This window comes from Vespa crabro, chromosome 4 (assembly GCF_910589235.1).
Source record: "Vespa crabro chromosome 4, iyVesCrab1.2, whole genome shotgun sequence".
Lineage (NCBI taxonomy): Eukaryota > Metazoa > Arthropoda > Insecta > Hymenoptera > Vespidae > Vespa > Vespa crabro.
In genome coordinates this window covers 10,029,437-10,049,436 of record NC_060958.1, presented here as the reverse complement: position 1 = coordinate 10,049,436, position 20,000 = coordinate 10,029,437, and the positions used below count along the sequence as shown (strand labels likewise).

General features: G+C 33.0%; 1 protein-coding gene across 6 annotated transcripts in view; it reads left to right on the top strand.

Moving 5' to 3' along the window:
• The window catches only part of LOC124423619 (leishmanolysin-like peptidase), a 257,493-nt gene that overhangs the window by 205,638 nt on the left and 31,855 nt on the right, over nt 1-20,000 (top strand). For all 6 annotated transcript variants that reach the window (XM_046961549.1, XM_046961551.1, XM_046961550.1 and 3 more), the window contains one exon: nt 7,399-7,481. In XM_046961549.1, the coding sequence (XP_046817505.1) occupies nt 7,399-7,481 (83 nt within the window). The remainder of the gene's footprint in view (nt 1-7,398; nt 7,482-20,000) is intronic.

Genomic DNA, 20,000 nt, shown 5'->3' with positions numbered 1-20,000 from the left:
ACACTCCGTATTATCTGTCTTCGAGATCGGAGCTAAAACCGGCAAAATGGATGAATTTATTCGAGAGAAAAAAAAAAAAAGGAGAGAAAAAGAAAAAGAGAGGGAGGAAAAAAAAACCGACTTGAAAAGGACGTCGATGTCTTAATCGAAATTCTTCGATCTTTTTTTCTATTCTCTAATTCCTTTCGCATTATATTTAAATGAAAAGGAAAAAAAGAGAGATGAAGGATTAAATTTGATAGAGAAATTTTCTTCTTCCAATTCCAATAGTAACATCAATTTGTTATTAATAATAACGTTTATAAAATTGATTTAATCCTGATACGATTTTCTAGATTACATACATATTTGATATAAAAATATATTATTTATCTATTTATATTTAATCCTTCATATCTGTATCTCGTTCTCTTTACGTTTCTACGTATTAAGTATCGATTATCGAGTCTCAGGACGAAATGTCAAGTTACTATGATGAATAAAATAGCGTTTATCGCTAATAATAAAACGTTTGAATCGTGATATCGTCGTTCTCGACGAACTGTCGTAAGACTCGTCGACGTGTCATAAAGGACAGTCCCTTACTTGCAGAATCCATTCGTCAACGGGAACCTTGCTATATTCGTTAAATTTTCACCGCGATATGGATTCTCTCTTGGAATTTTCTTGATAAAGTCCAACAATTGCGCTTTCCATTTCTCTCTCTCTCTCTCTCTCTCTCTCTCTCACTTACTCATTCTTTTTCTCTTTCGAACCACTCTCGCGGTGGAATTCTCATTCACCTCCCACTCCACCTGCCAGCGAGAGTAAATGAATCTAATTGCATCTGAAATTTAAATGCGGCCTGGCATTTGCATTTAATACCAACGTCTAACTAGCCGTGCAAACCCCGATAAAGCAAGATCCACCCCTTACTTTCCGACCTTCATCACGCTCTCTTCGTCACCTCCTTCGCCTCCTCTTTTGGCCGCCTCGAGATATTGCCACGTCCTTTTAAGCATACCTTCTGTTCTCTCTCTTTCTTTTTCTCTCTCTTTCTCTCTCACTCTTACTCTTACTCTCTCTCTCTCTCTTTCTCTCTCTCTCTCTCTCTCTCTCTCTCTTTCTCTCTCACTCTCACGGTCTCTTCCGTTTTCTCCCTCACATATATTTTCTCGTTGATCTATCACTTGCATCCTCCTTTTACACGCCCCGACTCATTTTTCGCCGACATGTAAATACGTTTTTCGGAGGTGACGTCAAACGAATCGCTTCATTAAGTAGGCGGAATTAAATATCAACGGTATTTAGTAACAATCCCATTATGCCGGAAGTTTTGGACAATGTATCGAAAGATAAATGGGTTTTTACCCTTATATGAATTTATTAGAGAACATTACAATACCAAGTGATATTTTAACACGTTCTCACGTTCTTTGACGTATTATTGAAATATCATCAATCAATTATTTATAGGATATTGGATTAATCATGTATTTATCTGTCATTGATAAGAAATAAAGTCTCATTGATTATTATATTTTCGTATGATTAAACATTGATTTTCATAATATTTATTAATATTATTTTTATTATATTTATATTTATATATCGTTCGTAATCGTACGAAAAAAAAAAAAAAAAAAAACAAATCGAATCGAGTAATTTTTAATTACTACTAAGATAAGAAATTTCATTAAACATTTATTTATGAACGTCACTCAAAATATTACAAGTATATATTTGATTATATCCATCGACATTTATATCTTAATAAAAATTCATCGAGTAGACTCGTCAGGTATTTCCAATGCGATATAGATTCTTAGGTAATGCAAGGAGCTTTGACAAGTTTTCTCTCTCTCTCTCTCTCTCTCTCTATATATATATATATATACATTTCTCTATCTCTCAGATAGCCAAGAGAGTTTCAACGGCGATATCTGACAATGTTACTGTACTTCCTACGTATTCGAAGATATTATACAAGGGACGGACTCTTGGGAAACTGATAAGGCTGTGGGACTTGCGCGATATTCTGATAAAGGACGTATACTCTGCCTTTCCTCCAATTACGATAAATATAACGTCGTCCAGAGTATTAACCACGTCGGAAGAAGATAGGAAAGATTTAAGGGAATTTATGTTTACGTATAAATAAAATCGTAACTAAATATATTGTTGTAGCTTGTCTTAAGGATTTAGAAATAAAGCATGCAGTTGAATTTTCTTTTTCTTTTCTTTTTTTTTCTTTTGTTTTTTAAGTCTAGAATAACGTAAGTGCAAAAAGAAAAGAAAAGAAAAAAAAGAAATTGCATATTAATAGGATCGATAAGAATTATTACTGTTTGACGAATTATTTAAAATATATCTATGCATTCATAATAATTCGAATTTCTTTTTTCTCGTCTTATGAATTTGAATGCTACTCCGGTTTCTCGAGATTTTAAGATAGGATATCGTATTACTATTGCTCATGCTAATGGAAGTCAACGTTCAAGTTGTATTATATTTCAGGACTAACGAAATATTCGTTTATTGAATAATCTCCATAGAGGAAAGAAATAAAATGTTTCGTTAGATATATAATTATCGAGAATTTTATTTTTATCTTGGCTACGATTATATGATTAAGATTTGTATTCATGAAGACCTTTGAGAAATTGATAATTTTATAAAAAAAAAAAAAAAAAAAAAAAAAAAAAAAAAAAAAAAAAAAAAAAAAAAAACATTAATACAAGATATCCAAGAATACAGGATCTGTTTTTGATTCGAAAGAACAAAAGTTTTTATAAAATTTAATCCAAAGTTATACTCATTAATGATAATTATTTAAACTCCTCGACGATCAGCATTTTTAATACAAAAATTCAATCAAATCAAGATAGACAAATATAAATAAAAAATAAGACATTGTCAATTTGTTACTTGTCAATGTTTATTTGAAAACATGAAACGCTGTAATAAGAAACTTTGTGTTAAAATCAATTCCAGATCAGAAATTGTGGATACAGAAATAGATTAAACTAGATACGAAAATTATATTGGATTACTGGAAATCAAAGAAGTCTTTAAATAATGATATAGCTATAAGTGTTTGACAGTAAATCGTAAAATAAACTTTATCTTGATCCAGACAGAAAGATATACAAACTCTATAACATAGAGAATCCTATGACAGGAAACACGAATTAATATTCTTTATTATGGAACATCCGTATATAATTATATTATGAATATATAACGAAATTTCTATTTCGATATAAATTCGATTTTGATAATGGGGAAAAATGTTTTCATTTCCAAGCGAAATCTAACAATGTTCGATAAAATTTAATATATATCGTAATTCTTTTTTTTTTTTTCTTTTTTTTTTTATAATAAATTCGATATCTAATTCACGTTTGATTCAAATTAAAAAAAAAAAAAAAAAAAAAAAAAAGTATATAATAGATATTAAACACGTATAAACTGTTAAAGATACTTTTTTATATTTATCGTGAAAATTAAGATCGAACGAGATGATTATATATAAAAAGGAAGAATGTCGATTTTGTCAATATATTTCAAAGTCATCGATTTATTCTGCATAAATATCATAAATTTTGTTACGTGCCGATTCTTAGAGATATTTGAAAGTCCTGCGCTTTACGAAAGCTTTTATCATCTATCTTTCTCAGAAAATCCATTCGCATCGATCCCTCGTTTCACGTATAATATACTATCTATATGTATGGATATATATGCTATAGTTGCATACATGTTATATGTATATTACATTCATTTCTTTTTTCTTCTTTCTTTTTCTTTTTTCTTTTTTCTTTCTTTTTCTTTTTTTTTTTTTTTTTTTTTTTGTTTATTTGTTTGTTTGTTTGTGAACAGAGTACTCTCGAAAGGATCGACGCTAAAACGAATACCTTGTCGCTCAGTATTTTACGAGTAATTTTCAAAAGTCCCACCGTGTCGTTCCTGTCATCTCTGTCAACAATAATCGCAACTCTGGCACGTGTCTCCTCCTACTCTGTCTATTGTGTTCTCGACTCTTTACACGCAGCGACAGGCCGGGAATATAATCGACAAAAGCAAGAGTGAGATGGAGAGAGAAAGAGTGAGAGAGAGAGAGAGGGAGAGAGAGATATAGAGAGAGAGGGAGAGAGAGATATAGAGAGAGAGTGTGTGTGAGAGAGAGAGAGATATAGAGAGAGAGTGTGTGTGAGAGAGAGAGAGAGAGAGAGAGGAAAGTCTATCTAGGCAACGAGGAAAAAATCGTCATTTTCCATCTCGTCTCAGTCGCTCGATATTTCTATCTCTTACAAATATTTTCGACGGCTTGACTCATGAATTGGTTTATTCAAAATGAGAGATGGGAAAGGAAAGAGGAAGAAGATAGAGGATGAAAGAGGAAAAGGGGAAATCGAGCGTAACGAGCCACAAAATGGCCTTTAAACATTCCTCTTTACCTGTCTGTCCATACTTTTCGCTTTTCTACCATCACCTTCTTTTTCCATTTTTTTTTATTTTTTTTTTTTATTTTTATCTCACTCCTCTATCTCCATTCCTTCTCTACCACCACTATTATCGAATAAGCGACATGGCCGAGCGCATGGACCTGCTCGATACAAAATTTATCTGTCGGTTGTTGTGACATCGTGTCGCATACTTTTCAACCTCGATTTCTAGGATATTGCCGATGAAAAGAGACAAACACGAGTATGTGTTTTCGAATGGTCTGGTCACTTCATAGAATACCTACATACACATATATATATATATATATACATATAAACATGCACAACTCTTGCATACTTATATATAAAGTTATATTATATATATATATATATATGCTTGATAACTATTGCATAGTTATATGGATGCCCAAAGGGGGATATCGAATTTACTTGGAGTTAAATAAAATTTTCATAAGGCGTGGTTCGTGACGAGGCTCATTCAATCCACCCTCTAACGGCGGATTGTAAATGAAGTTAAACGTGATTTTTGACGTTTCCTCGATGTAATGCACATTCGTTGTTCGTCCCTTAACGTAGTTAGACCTTAACAAGTTGCATTTGCAAACTTTCCTCGTCGGCGTGTACGCTTTCCATTTGCCTTAATCGTACTTAAGAAGAAAAAGAAGATAAAGCACGACCTTTGTAGGAGTATTGTACTGGGTGAAAGCGAAAAAGTGAGAAAGAGAAAGAAAAAGAGAGAGAGAGAGAGAGAGAGAGAGAGAGAGACAAACAGACAGACAGAGAGAGAGAGAGAGAGAAAAGAGGAAAAAGAATGAGAATTCAACGCGAACGGTTAATGACCAAGCGTCGTTCGTTCGGCGACACACAATCGGCGGTGAAAAATAATTAAAAGACAGAAATGAAGTGTTCGCACGTCCGCGCCCTTTCGTTGGGACCATTTGTTCGGCTCGGATTTTAATTATCAACCGTTCGCCATTAGGCCGATATTAATGACGCACACCTACAAAAGCCGAGCCCTAACTTCCTTCTACGTCTTCGAAACCCTTCTCATTCTCTCTCTCTCTCTCTCTCTCTCTCTCTCTCTCTCTCTCTCTTTCTCTCCCTCTCTCTCTCTCTCTCACTTTCTCCAATTCCATTCACCTTCTTTCTTTTTCGCCCGTCTAACGATCGTTTGTTTAAGCCAGCCGGAAGTAACGCTGTCAGTTTTCTCCTTTCTCCTCCCCCGCTTTTTTTTTTCTTCTTTTTTTTTTCCCTCATATATTTCTTTCAACCGGAAACGAAAAAAATAATCCCTCCCTTTCGATCCTTTGCGAGAACGTTTTTCCATGTTCGTCAGCTTATCGATCTTTAGAAAACAATAATAGAATTAAATCGTTTCAACCATCATAAGTAATGTCCACTTTTCGTTTTATCTGATAAAATACATCACGTTGTCATTCTTCCTTTTTTTTTTTTTTCTTTTTTTTTTTTTTTTTCAAGTCCTTTTTACGTCAACGATCCTATTCTCATTAATTTTTCTCTCTCTCTCTCTCTCTCTCTTGATTAATAAATAATTTCATTTTTCTCTTGAGCGTCTTTTTCCAATTAAACCACTTCCTTTTTCCTTTTTTCTTTTCTTTTCTTTTTTTTTTTTATTTTTATCGCAATTTTTATTCCTTATTGAGCTTTCTTTCGTTTACTTTTTATTTATAAATCTTCTTTTTCTTTATTTTTTTTTTTTATTTCTTTCTTTATTTATTTGTTTTTTTTTTTTTTTTTCCTTTAATAAATATAACTCTACTTCCTTCTCTTTCGTAATTAACATTCAATAACTTTCGTGCTAAACTTAAAATACAATATTTCTCTGTTTCATTCTTCGATCGTGCTTTCGAAAAGTTCAACTCGCAAGAACAAAATTGTCGTCCTCACTCGCGATTTCTTTTGCATTCACGGAAGCGTTAACGTGAAAATTAATCTTTCTCTCTCACTTTTTCTTTCTGTCTATCTCTCTCTCTCTCTCTCTCTCTCTCTCTCTCCCTTTTTCTCTAACTCTCCGTCTATCTCATGCCAGCATCAAAAGCAAAGTAGCTCTGTTTTCGTTTCTGCTGAAACTTCAGAAAGCTCACCGTGACGTTTTTCTCTCGCACCAGTTACTCCACTCTCTCGTAGGCCCTCCTCCTAGTCCCTCCTCCTTCGTCCCTCCTTCTGGCAAAGCATTATTTCCTTCGTAGACGTTCTTTTTTTACTTTTTACTTTTTTCCTTTTTTTCTTTTCTTTTCTTTTTTGTTTTTTTCTTTTTTTTGTTTTTTTTTTCTTTTTTTTTCAAAATTCATTCTCTCTTTTCCCCGACATTTTTCTCAAACTCGTCCGTGACGATGCGGCTTTGTTGTAGGCGAACGAGAAAGATAGAAAGAAAAAAAAGATAGGGTGAGAGGAAAAAATGAGCACACAGAGATCCCAGGGATGAAACAGGAAAGTAAATACAGTCCACGATATAATGGCTGTTATCCGTGTCTCATACCGCACAGTATTACGAACCCCGATAGCATAGATACACCCTGCGAAAATGACAGTCATCTACCTCCCTCTCTCTCCCTCTCTCTCTCTCCCTCTCTCACAACTCTGTTCTCCTCCTCATCGTGTAGCTACGAAACAACGGAGATGGCTTAAATTAAACGACGCTCCGTATACACGAAAGTGTGGTCTCTTTCAAACCTGGATTTTACATTTGCTTCTAATTAATGCCATGCATTATTTCGAACACACCGCGTATGTAGGCATCAGTTTTACGATTTACTCATTCCGTAATATATATATATATATATATATATATATATATATATATATATATGTATTATATGAATGTATATATGTTCAAATATGTACATACTGTTTTCATTCATATCTCTATCATTTATATTCGTTCCTTTTTACATTCATTGTTTCTTCTCATATTTACCATTTTTTTCAGAACACAATCCTGCCAGAAGCCGTGCACTTTTGGGAGAGAGCACTTATGGTACGAGAAACGAAGAATACCATCAGACTGAACAGGTTAGAATATACATTTTTCTTTTTCTTTTTTATTTGGAATTGCTTTTTTAACGAGGCTATTAATATCGCGAATAATTTAATTTCAACGAGAAAGAGAGAGAGACAAGAGAAACACAATATTGTAGGATGCTACGACGTATGCATACTTGTTTTACATACACGCCCGATGAGGCACTCGCGTTTATTTGCATAGAGACTGAAATGCTAAGCTAAAAGGGTGTGAATATGTATATATATATATATATATTTGCGTTAGCCCCATACGGCTGATCTAATTCATCGCCACACAGCCGTACAGTAGGCAAGTAACTTCTGTTCGCGTTATGAACCATTCGCTTTTTGAATTTTGCGGTTGTTCAATCGGTAATAACTATAACGTTTTCTAATTTTTTACGATCCGCTTTTTTTTTTCTTTTTTTTTTTTTTTTGTATCTTTTCAACAATTTCTTCCATTCTTTATTTCTTTCTAACTTTCGTTTCTACTTCTTCTTCTTCTTCTTCTTCTTCTTCTTCTTTTCAAGTTTTACCTCACGCAAAATAGTTGTGCGATCTCATAAAATCGTGTGCTCACGGCCAACTACGGCCACACTCCTCTTTTATTTTATCGTACATTTTTTTTTTTTGTTTTTTGTTTTTTTCCTTTTGAAATGAAAATATCCCCGCGCAGATTTGCACGATTTCGTAGAGCCTCAGCCCAACGAGAGAGGGATGTGGAAATTAAAATGTATGTAGGTATATGCACGGATGGGAAAAGAACGCAAATATTTGTGGTACATTCTACACCTTTTTTTTTTTTTTTCGTCGCTGCAGTTACCGCAATGTCGCCGCAGTTACGTACATATATCTACGTTGGTATGTAGCTACCTACGTAACTTAAATTAATACGAGCGAGCTCGTATATACCGCGACGTCGTTGACCAAACAGAGTACAGCCGATGTTCCGACATACATACACCGCGAGTATAATAATACCTCGGACACTTCCTGCGTTCATTTGCGGCCACGTAGAAATCCAAGATAATTGCGATTCCACGACCATAGTAACACCGTTCTCTATACCTTTCCTCTCTCTCTCTCTCTCTCTCTCTCTCTTTCTCTCTGACTTTCATTTCCTCTTTGTTTTTAAATAATTATTAATAAATATATCTGTTTAATCAATTTTATTTGTAAAATGTTCTTACGTATATTTTATCAGGATGATTTAACGATCGATTTTAATGTGCGTTATGAATGAAAACAAAACGAAAAAAGAAGGAATCAAGAAAGAAATAAAAAAAAAAAAAAAAAAAGAAAGAAAAAAAGAAAAAAGGAAGAAAGAAAAATTGTATATTAAAAAGTTAAAATGTTGGAAGCTGTCAGCTTGCTTTCTGTCGATCGTGCGTAACATTAACATGTAAATGTGCCGATAGAATGGGAATGGCGCCGACACAAGGAGGGATGGAAAATCGAGCTTCCATTATTCGAATCACTCGATTATCCCGATAGCTTCGCTCACCGCGTGGGCCGTTCCGATAAACGTCGCCGATACTCTCGCGCAATTGGCCTCGTTTTTCGTAGCAAAGAATCCTGAATTTATATTTAAAATGGAACGTTATCGTTATTTCAACGAGATTATAAAGGAAAAAAAAGAAAAAAGAAAAAAAGAAAAAAGAACAAAAAAAGAGGAAATAAGAGAGAGAGAGAGAGAGAGAGAGAGAGAGAGAGAGAGAGAGAGAGAAGAAGAAGCAAGGTTTCATTACCAAAGTGAATGAAAATTATCGATTAGGGTCTGTAAGTTCTTTGAGATTAGATAGGAACGTCTATCTTCTCGGAATAATCCGCGCAGATTACCCGTCGCAGACGAGAACGCAAACTTGATCGGAGGGGGGATAAAAGATTCCCTCGTTTCTTTTTTTTCTTTTTTTTCTTTTTTTTTTCTTTTTTTTCTTTCCTTTTCTTTTTTTCTCCCCCTTTTCGTATTTACCCTTCCGAGACGAGATTACGAGGATGAAAATTACAGAGGAGTGAATCGTTCAACGGCCGTTCACGTCATCGTCGTCTAGACATCGGTCAGTGTAAACTCGATCGACCTGATACAAGAACGAGTATTGAGTTAAGGGGTGGAGGGGAAAAAAATAGGGATAACTTAGAATGGAAAGGACCATCGTTACGATCATTCGTGTATATCGAATTTATCACGCTCGAATAAATATCTCGTACTTGCCTTGAATATTTTCAAAAGGTAAAGACAATAATAAGAAGAGAAATAATAAAGTATGTCTAAACATACACAAACATACGTAAGTATAACGTGTATACGTGTGTAAGTCTATATGAAGGAGGAAGAATGAACGATCTCAATTTCTCGTTACATGTATGTACATCGAATTTTTTCGCTATTATTATAGTCAATAAAAATCCATGTAATAAACCAAATCGGTATTCTTAACTCGTCACCTGTCTCATTTTGATACTTCGAACGATCTATCCTTCGTCTATATATCATTGTAGAAAATTTCACGTCAAGAACGATAATGTCAATGTGATTCTCGTCTCTTTCTCTATCGTATCCTTTCCTTCGTCCCTATTGTACATAGGATTTTTTTCTTATCAAAGAAAAATATCCTTCTTTCTTATCGAGAACTCACGAGGCATCACGAAAATATTATTATTGTTTTTTTCTTTTTTTTTTTTTTTCTTTTTTTTCTTTTTTTTTTTTAATCGTTCATCAGACCGAAGATACGAGAATAAAGATCTATGAAATTTCAATCGAAAATAATATTCTCTCGTCTGATGAAAGAACTAATTTGTTAGAAATTCTCATTATCGTCTTCTTTGATACATATATATATATATATATATATATATATATATATATATATACGTATCATTTATTATACGAATCATTTTCGATGCCGAATCGTCATAAGCGATAACATTAAAAGCAATGAAAAGCTAACCGCGAAATGCAAGATGAAAGGTTAAAGCTATAAATATTATGGAGTATTCGCAGCGTGAAAATTGTAAACGGAAATAGATAGAGAAATAGTTTAATGCGCGTTCATCTATATACTTTATATTTTCAAAAATATGCTTTCAATATGTAGAGAGTTATACGAGAAACGATCACATTTCTTTCTTTCTTTCTTTTTTTTTTTTTTTTATTCCTTTCTTTCTTTCTTTCTTTCTTTCTTTCTTTCTTTTTTCTTTCTTTCTTTTTTATGCGACGGAAGCATCGTGCACACGCAAACGAGTCGATAGCTCGTCGTCGCTTCTATAGCTCTTTCCTGTTCAACGAGAGATTTTACACTTGACGTTTCTGTCGTTTTACGAAACGTTACGACATTCGAACTCTAATGTATTTCCTGTCGTTCGTAAATGACGAACGATCTTAAAGAAATCCTTAAAATGATACGAAGAAAGTAAGTGGTTGAGAGAAATGTTCATGGTAACGATAAAAATTTCCCGTGAACGACTTTATCTCGGCTTGATCTTGGTTTATGAAAAATTCAAAGAGTTCCTATCGGTGTTTTCTTTTATCCCATTTGATTTGCGCCTAATGCATATTTAGAAACGCGAAAAGTTACTTTATTATCCGGAAATCATTTCTATTAAGATTACGTAGAATTTATGTATTATATTCGTCAATTATAAAAAATCGTAACTAACACATATGAATTTTTTTTTTTTTTATGTACACATATATATATATATATATATATATATATATATATATATGATCAGAGAATATACGAGACGGTATAATCAGTAATGAAATTTACTAAATTATAATATTACAGTTCGAAAGTATGAAATTAGTTTTTACTTACTTTTTATTAAACTTATACTAACTCGCGATAACGGAATAGGAGAATACATAGTGAGTGAGATTTCACCGAATTTAGTACAATTATTTTGTTGCAGTGGTCGTATAAATCTTGTCCGGTACAGCGTTACGTGTTAATGACCTCTAATAATTACCTACACCGACAATGCCCCAGCATGTACTGGCTAACTTGAAATATATATCTCACAATTAAACAGGTTCCTTCTTGGTCCGAGCGAGAGTAGGATAATACGTACTTTTCACAGCTGCCTAATTTGCCATTCATTATATTCACATAACATCATCGTTTTACCTTTCTTTTACATATATATTGTATATACATTTTGTTATATTTTTTCTTTCTCTCTTTCTTTCTCTCTCTCTCTCTCTCTGTCTCTGTCTGTTAATTCTTAAGTCCATGTAAATTTATATTAACGTGGTACGTACTTACGTTTAAGCTCGAACTCGCAACTCATAAAAAAAAATTATACATATATATATATATATACATATATGTATTTAAATATGTAAAGTAGTCGTCTTGATAAAGCCTTATTTTAAGCTCGGTAATATATCCGCATAACATTCACGCAAAACGAGAGAGAGAGAGAGGTAGAATCTCGTTCAAAAGAGGTCGCTACATTATTTGCATTACAAAAACGTTTTTGATTTAAGAAAGTAAAATAACAATTAACGCTTCAGCCACACGGTTCGCGTGATTCGTTTGTCTACGCGGCCGTGATGCCAATCGAAATTATATATGCGCGAACGAATAGAAGGTGGCACGTCAGGCGGCATATTTATTTCGACGTAGATAAGGTTGCTTTGCTTGGTTAAAAAAAAAAAGAAAAAAAAAAAAATAAAAATGGCAAACACTCCCGTACAACACGTACCTATCTGTTATTACTACTACTATTACTATTACTACTACTACTACTACTACTATTACTACTACTATTACTACTGCTGGCTGCTGTTACGCGTGCACGAGCTCGTAAAACAAAATCTTGAAAAAGCGCGTACAAGTTTTCTAATCTTAATCGACTTTTTCCTTTTATGACTCGTAAGAAAGAAGCGAAGAATAATTTCGAACAATCTCAGATAGGGAAGATTCATTTTTCTCCCGATAATCGAATCAATCTTAAATCTATCTGTCTTGAAAATTCTAGTGAAAAATTATTCTCTCTCTCTCTCTCTCTCTCTCTCTCTCTCTCTCTCTCTCTCTCTCTCTCTCTCTTACGGTATTAAAATCGATGAACGATAATACAAAAAAAAAAAAAAAAAAAAGGAAGAAGAAGAACAAAAAAAAAATAATCGGACGTATTTGTTCTGTATTGTAGATCTAATAAAGGAAAAAAAAAAAAAAAAAAAAAAAAAAAGAGAAGAAAAAAAAAGAACAATCGAAAACCCATAAGTAAACTACACGTTCTGTACATTGTAAATAAATAGTTTTATCCGATATGCCCATCCATCTCGATTGCGTTTTCGAATTATCTCCGTCGACATTAATGATTATTAACGATGCCCCTACTCTGTGAGATTTCAATTTATTCTACTTAAGGTATTCATGCTAGATCGCGATTTATTCTCCTTCTAATTTTCTCTCTTTGCTGCAAACTATTCGAAGGACAGTCTTCCCTACGCGAGAGATTTTCTTCTCTTTTTCTCTCTCTCTCTTTCTCATACACACACACAAAGATAGATAGATAGAGAGAGAGAGAGAGAGAGAGAGAGAAACAAGCACACACAAATTTAGTAAAAAGTGGAAAAAAGAGAAAGTAGGAAATGGAGGAAAGCGAGGAACGTGAGAGAGTGAGAGAGAGAGAGAGAGAGAGAGAAAGAGAGAGGAGTGGGAGGAGGAGGGGAGAGACTCGTAGAAGCTGTGAGAATTACGAGGATCGTTTCGTTTTAATCCGTTCGCCGATTAATCACGCGAGGCAATTAGGAAACTCGGTGAGGGTAGCACGGATATGAGTGTAACAGCATGTGTGCGCGAGTGTTGGACCGGAATCTAGCCCTGCTACTGAACCATCCGCCTTTCGGGATGAAATTCACGATCCCTTGTCCGTTTCGATGTTGAAATTCTTCTTCGTTTAAAATCTAATAAAAGTATCAATAATCCATACCTACGTAATATCTTCTTCTTGTTTCATAAACATAAATATAATAATATAATATATACTTTATAATATTTGCACGCTCGTACAATCTCCATAGTAGTAGAAAATAATATCGTAGAAAATATACATATTAACTTTATCTCGTTAATCCTATATAAGATATTTTTATTCCACGATGCACGATTATGGATATTGAAATATAAACGTAGATATCATCTATGTCACGTAAAGATCTATATTTTTCTCTCAGCTATCAGAATTTCTAGATTAGTTTTGCGTTAAGATTGTTCTTTTTAAAAGTAAAAACATATAAAAGAAATATATGTATGTAACATCAGAAGAGAGATAGAAGATTGTATTTTATCGTAACAATTGGAAAACACGAGTTTCTATAAATTACTCGTTCGTAAATGGCCGAAGGAAAATGTATAGTTTGACATTTTTCTCGAGAAACGGAAAAAGAGAAAAAGAAAAAGGGAGATAGATAGAGAAAGAGAGAGAGAGAGAAAATTTGTATATAGTTCTCGAGGAAGGGAAGATACTCTAGTCTTTATGGTAAACTCGATCCAAAACCCATGTGGTTTAGAACCGATCGGTTTTCACAGGCATTTCTACAAGCACACGGATTTTCGATAGCTATCTTCCCTGCAAACTCGTTCATTTACGTGCGTATGTCGTTCGTAGTAAACTTGTGTGCCCATTCATACCGACACGTGGCAAGCCGAGAAAACGATCGTCGCACGAACCACCAGCATACGGTCGTGTAATTGAATTCGACTCGACGAGCCGCGAAACTGCCACCACTTTACTCGTCGCACGATCTCGGCAACGATCGTTTCGTTAACAATTTACAACCCGTTAAATACTCACCAGAATACAACCGTTCATTCGGATTACAACTTAATCAGATTTTTTTTTTAGAATTTGTAAAAGTATTTAAAAAAAAAGAAAAAAAAAAAAAACAAAAAAGAAATCAAGAGTCTCTATCTTTCAAATCGATAATATTTTTCTTTTGTTTGTAAAATTCAATATTATCTTGTTAATTATTTCTCATCAGTTTGTACAATATTACGCGGATAAACGTTTGAAAAAATTTTTATCATTATCATAAGATTTTTATATGATGAAAAATTTAATCGTGTTTAAATATGTCTTTTGTCATTTGATGTGCCACGATTGATTTACTTTGATTTTTACTTTGGTATCGATCAAACTAACACGCAGTTTAAATGTTGAAATTAATTTTTCATGGTTATCCTCTCGATAACGATAAATAACAATATAGACGCGAGCGCATTTAGAAGCGCATTTATTTACAAAGACTTACGTAACGTATGGATTTCTAAAAAAAGAAATTTTATTTAATACGTGAGTGATATCAAATAACTATCATAACGATCAGATATTTCATTCTCGTATTAATATCGAAGGGATACTCAATTTTGCAAGTGCATTTAATACGAAGAAAAATGTGTATGAGGTTGAGCTCGTTATCACGCGTGACGGATCGCGTTTGATGTTAACGTAATTACTGCGTCGATCGAAAATATCAATTATCGAAACCGCGCGCACTCCAATTAATTCGGATAATCGAAGTTCGTGGCACAAATACGTTCGACGATGAGTATTCTCTCGGAAATGTGAATTTTCGATGCTCCTATTCGAGCTTTCCCTTGTCTCTAGATGTGGATTTGCTGACAGAACTTTTTCATCAAAACTTCAGCTACTCTTTGATTCTTCTCGAGGCTTCAATTTCGTAGGCAACCAGCTGCCCATCGTTGCTTTTCCCTTTCCCTTTCCTTTCCCTTATGTATTCTTCCAAACTTGAATTTTCTTTCCAACCTTTTTCTCTCTTTTTAACTATAATGCATTTCCCTCGTTAAGACAACTTTAGAAAAAAAAAGAAAAAAAAATATAGAAAAAGTTTATTTAACTAAGAAGCCAAGAAAACTAGAAGAAGGAAGAACTAGAAATCGTAAGTGCGAACAATGTCCTAGATATCTTTTTTTCTTTTCTTTTTTTTTTTTTTTTTTTTTTTTCATCTTACTTTTATTCAACATCAAATCCCAATTTTAATGAGCCTTTCAAGATCTTCCAAGATATATTATTAAATTTATCTCGGCGCTTTTTTTTAACTTGATATCAAATTTTTTAAAAAAATTTAAATACGTCGAACATAAAATTAAAATGAGACGAAAAGTGTTGAGGAATGGTTGAAAGGCTGGATCAGGATTTCCTCTGGGAAATTACTACAAACTCATAATCCCTGTATCATTCTTAGATCCTTCGTCTCCTGTTCCTTCATCTTAAGGACAAAAGTCTTGTCCTTAAGATGAAGGATACGGCTGATGACGTTGGTAATTTAAACCGAGAATACCGAGATAAGCTACCTTGGAGATGGAAGTGAATCTCCACGATGGATGTTTACTTCGTTGATGAATAAAGTACACTTTACAATGGACGCAGAAAAAAATGTAAAAGAATAAAATAAAAGTATTCATTGTGAAAATCTTCATTCTAACATAGACTCTTTGTCTATTCATACACGTCAACGTTCTTTCTTGTTTAAGAGTATTGATTGTAAAACGTCCTGTATAATACAAAAATATCAAAGTATTAATTATTTCTCCATTATTCGTCGAGAATTATATATCTGTAGATTAATAAATGACAGACGCAAAAAAAAAAAAAAAAAAAAAAAAAAACTAATCGTATTAGATCATTTAGATGCTAATATATTCATCGTATTTAAATCTATTAAAGTCTAAATTATAAATTGTTTTATATCTTATATGAAAAGCAATCAGACCCAACCAACTTTAAGACCCTGTAGCATCGTAAATTGATCATGGCGGTTATTGGTTTCTATTAAAAAGTTGTTCTACCGGATGATACCCTGGATACGTTCTCTTCGTAACATTCTATATTTAATAAACTTAATTATAATATAATTATCATCATTATATACTTTTTTTTTTTTTTTAGATAGAACCTATAACTTATATACTTTTCTTTCAAATCCTTTATCATTTTGTTTTAACAATTAAGTCTTCTTTATTTTATACTCGTCTTATAATGATACTTTTTCTTTTTTCTTTTTTTTTTTTTCTTCTCTCTCTTAAATTTTCCCTTCGGAATAGAAAGCAAGGGAAACTATCTAGTTCGAAAGTTTAAAACGTATGTACATTTTTGTTCAGAGTTTATCTTTCGTTGGTATCAAAGGAAAAGTTCGAAAATATTTCATTTTTGTTGATCTTATTGCTTACTGAAGGCACGTATGGAACATTTAATGTTACCATGACTTGTGTTGTTAGATGTATTCCCTTAGCTGTTTCACAAAGTCGAACGAGTCGAAAAAATATCGACTGATGCACTGCCAGTTATATTACCTTACAACAAAGATGAAGCGATTTTGTATGCTGGCAGAATACCGACTTATCGAGTAAACATTGGATTCTTGGCGTTTCTTTTCCCGAAACGAGTTACCCGTGCGCTCCCTTTGCATTCTGATGTGTTCCAGTCTCATAGGAGATAGTACCGGTGATGTAGTTTCGTGTATATATTATATAAAAACAATATAAAGCATTATATAAAAACAATAAAAAAAACAAAAAAAACAAAAAAAAAGAAGACAAATATTCGAATTAAATTTAAATACTATCGAAAGCTTTGATGATACTCGATTTTATATAAAAAAATTCTAAATTCTTATATTTTATATATATATATATATATATATATATATATATATATGTATATATATTAAAATTATAAAAGAAGCTTTCGCGAAAGCTAGTCGGATTTTTTCTTTTCCTTTTTTTCTTTTTTTTTTTTTTTCAACTTCCAAAAGAAATCCAAAAATCGCGTTACTTTCTGCCATCTGCTTTGACATCCTTTTCAGGAATGCAACGACGAAGGGAAAGCAGGTTTAAAGACGCTTATGTATTCCCTTGCGCGCTTCTTATCGGCTACCCTACTCGGGGGAAACGTCGCGAGTAACGAAATCTATGCGTCGAATCAATTTTGCAAGAACCTTCCGGAATCCTTCCGACTTTTGACATTTTACCGAAGCCTCGGTGGGTGGACGTATGGATACATTGCATTGGAATCGTGGAGGATGAAGGGATCGAATGGATAGGGTGTACACAGTCGGATCTTACCGAGAAATCGAACAGGAGAATACGTTGCATTATTCAAAAAGCATACTTTCGCTGCGAGGAAGAAATGTTTCTCATTCTTACGAATTCTTTGACGACGAACTCGATTGATCGACGTTTAACATTTGTCGCTTGGTTACGCACGGCGTACTTTTTTTTTTTTTTCCCACCCCACCTTCGCCATAAATGAATGATCCCTGATAAATGATTTGAGAAAAATTAATAATTGATATTTAATTAATTCGTTTGCCATTGTGATATCACATTAAAGAAATTAAGTGTTTCATGGATTTTTAAATAATACGATTTAATGGATTTTAAGGAAATACTATTTACGAGACAGTATCACGAGTATCGTTCTCTTCGAACGTTTTCTTTTTCTTTTTCTTTTTCTCTTTTTCTTTTTGCTCTTTAAGACACGACGATACGACTTTTAAAATACAATTACGAGACACATTTTTACAAAGTACGTTCTCTTCGGACATTTCTTTCTCCTTTTTCTTTTCTTTTTTTTTTCTTTTTTTCCTTTTTTTTCGTTGTGTTTTTTTTTTTCTTTCTCTTAAAGATGAAAGACAATGTAAGAGGAAATTAAGATTAAAAGAATGAGCCCTCAGTTTATCTCCCTATCGATCACCTCTTATCGATATTTAATTCTTTCGTGACAGCAATGGATCCTTTTTACACGACAAAAACGATCGGATCGTTTTAAGATAACGAAGAGAAACGAGCTCGGCTTACGATTACGGTTAAGGAAAAAGAAAAGACAAAGGAGTGAGAGAGAGAGAGAGAGAGAGAGAGAGGATAGGGAGTAAAGGGCTTTGGCTCTTTTGGTAGAACATTGAAGTACCGAAATGAGAAAGATCGTAAGGGGAAGAAAATACTCAAGAGAAAGATGGGAGGACAACTAAAAAAAAAAAAAAAAGAAAAAAAAAGAAAAAAGAAAAGAAAAAAAAATGAAAAATGAAAATGAAAAGAAAAGTAAATAAATGAAAAGAAAGGAAAAGAAAATATACCAAAGAAGGAAACGGACCTTGAAAGATATTGTTTCCATTGCTTCTCATCATACTTTTTATCACGCAATTTTCTTCATCGTTATCCGTATAATTCTTTTATTTGTTCAACGTTCCCTCTAATTGTCTGATATTTTCAACGAAACGAAAGACTTTAATAAAGCCGCGTACGATATTCTTTCAACTATCTACGTAAAAAAAAAAAAAGAGAAAAAAAAGAAGTGAAATTAAAAATAGAAATAATTATTATACGAAAGTTATTATAGAAAAGAAAAAAATTGTGATATTAATTATTTAAATGAAACTATACAACTATTTATTATGAATTTATTTCGTATGACAAATAAGATCATACGATAATATTTCAAATATTACAAATATATATATATATATATATATATATATATATATATATATGTATAATTGTTAAACATTAAATCATAAGAGATGACCAATAACCATAAAACTTATCTATGTTTTCACATGAGAATATTAGACGTTATAGATTTTGAAGGCTTAAGGAACACTAATAAATATGACCGATAGTTACCGCAATGGAAACGCTATCAGCTATCTTTCGTCATGAACCATAAACACCGAGAATATACGATAGAAGCTGCTGTTACCATGATAATTAAATACAAATATGAGAGAGAGAGAGAGAGGGAAGTTTACTGTTATGATATTGTAGCTAACAAGCTCTCTCTCTCTCTCTCTCTCTCTCTCTCTCTCTCTCTCTCTCTCTGTACGTGTATGTGTATATATATATAGAGTTTACGAAAAGTTCTTAGAATTGTTTCTACTTGAATCTAATTATTCCACCTAAGATATACAATATTATGCATTAAAAACTTTTTATATTACTCACTGATAAATTATAATTAAAATCGATCAAAAATTAAAAGCGTAGAATTTTTATTTATTATAATATCCTTATATAATTCCATGAGGGATAAGTCTTCGATAAAATTTTATATTTCTTTTACACGAGTAAAAAGGAAGATATCGCTTTCAACGTCATTAAAATCTGAGCGGTAAAAATATGGTGCTATATTAAAAAACAAAAAAAAAAAAAAAGGAAAGGAGAAAGACGAGAAGCGAAGTACGAGGGAAAATAAGAAGGGAAGGAAAGAAGGGAAGAAGGGAAGAACGGAAGAGGGATTAAGTTCGGAGGATCTCCTACGGGAGAACAAGATTTGTCGTGGCGCAAAGCGTTTCCCATAATTTCAAGGACAAGCTGTGTTCGCTCTGGAGGATTACGAAGGGTTCTTATGGTAGCACATATACACGTCGCCTCTCCTATACGTGTTACAGATACATGCTCATCCTATAAGGATTGTTTTCTCTATCTCTCTCTACCTCTCTCTCTATCTCTCTCTCTCTCTCTCTCTCTCTTTCTCTCTATGTCTCTGTTCTTGTCTCCGTCT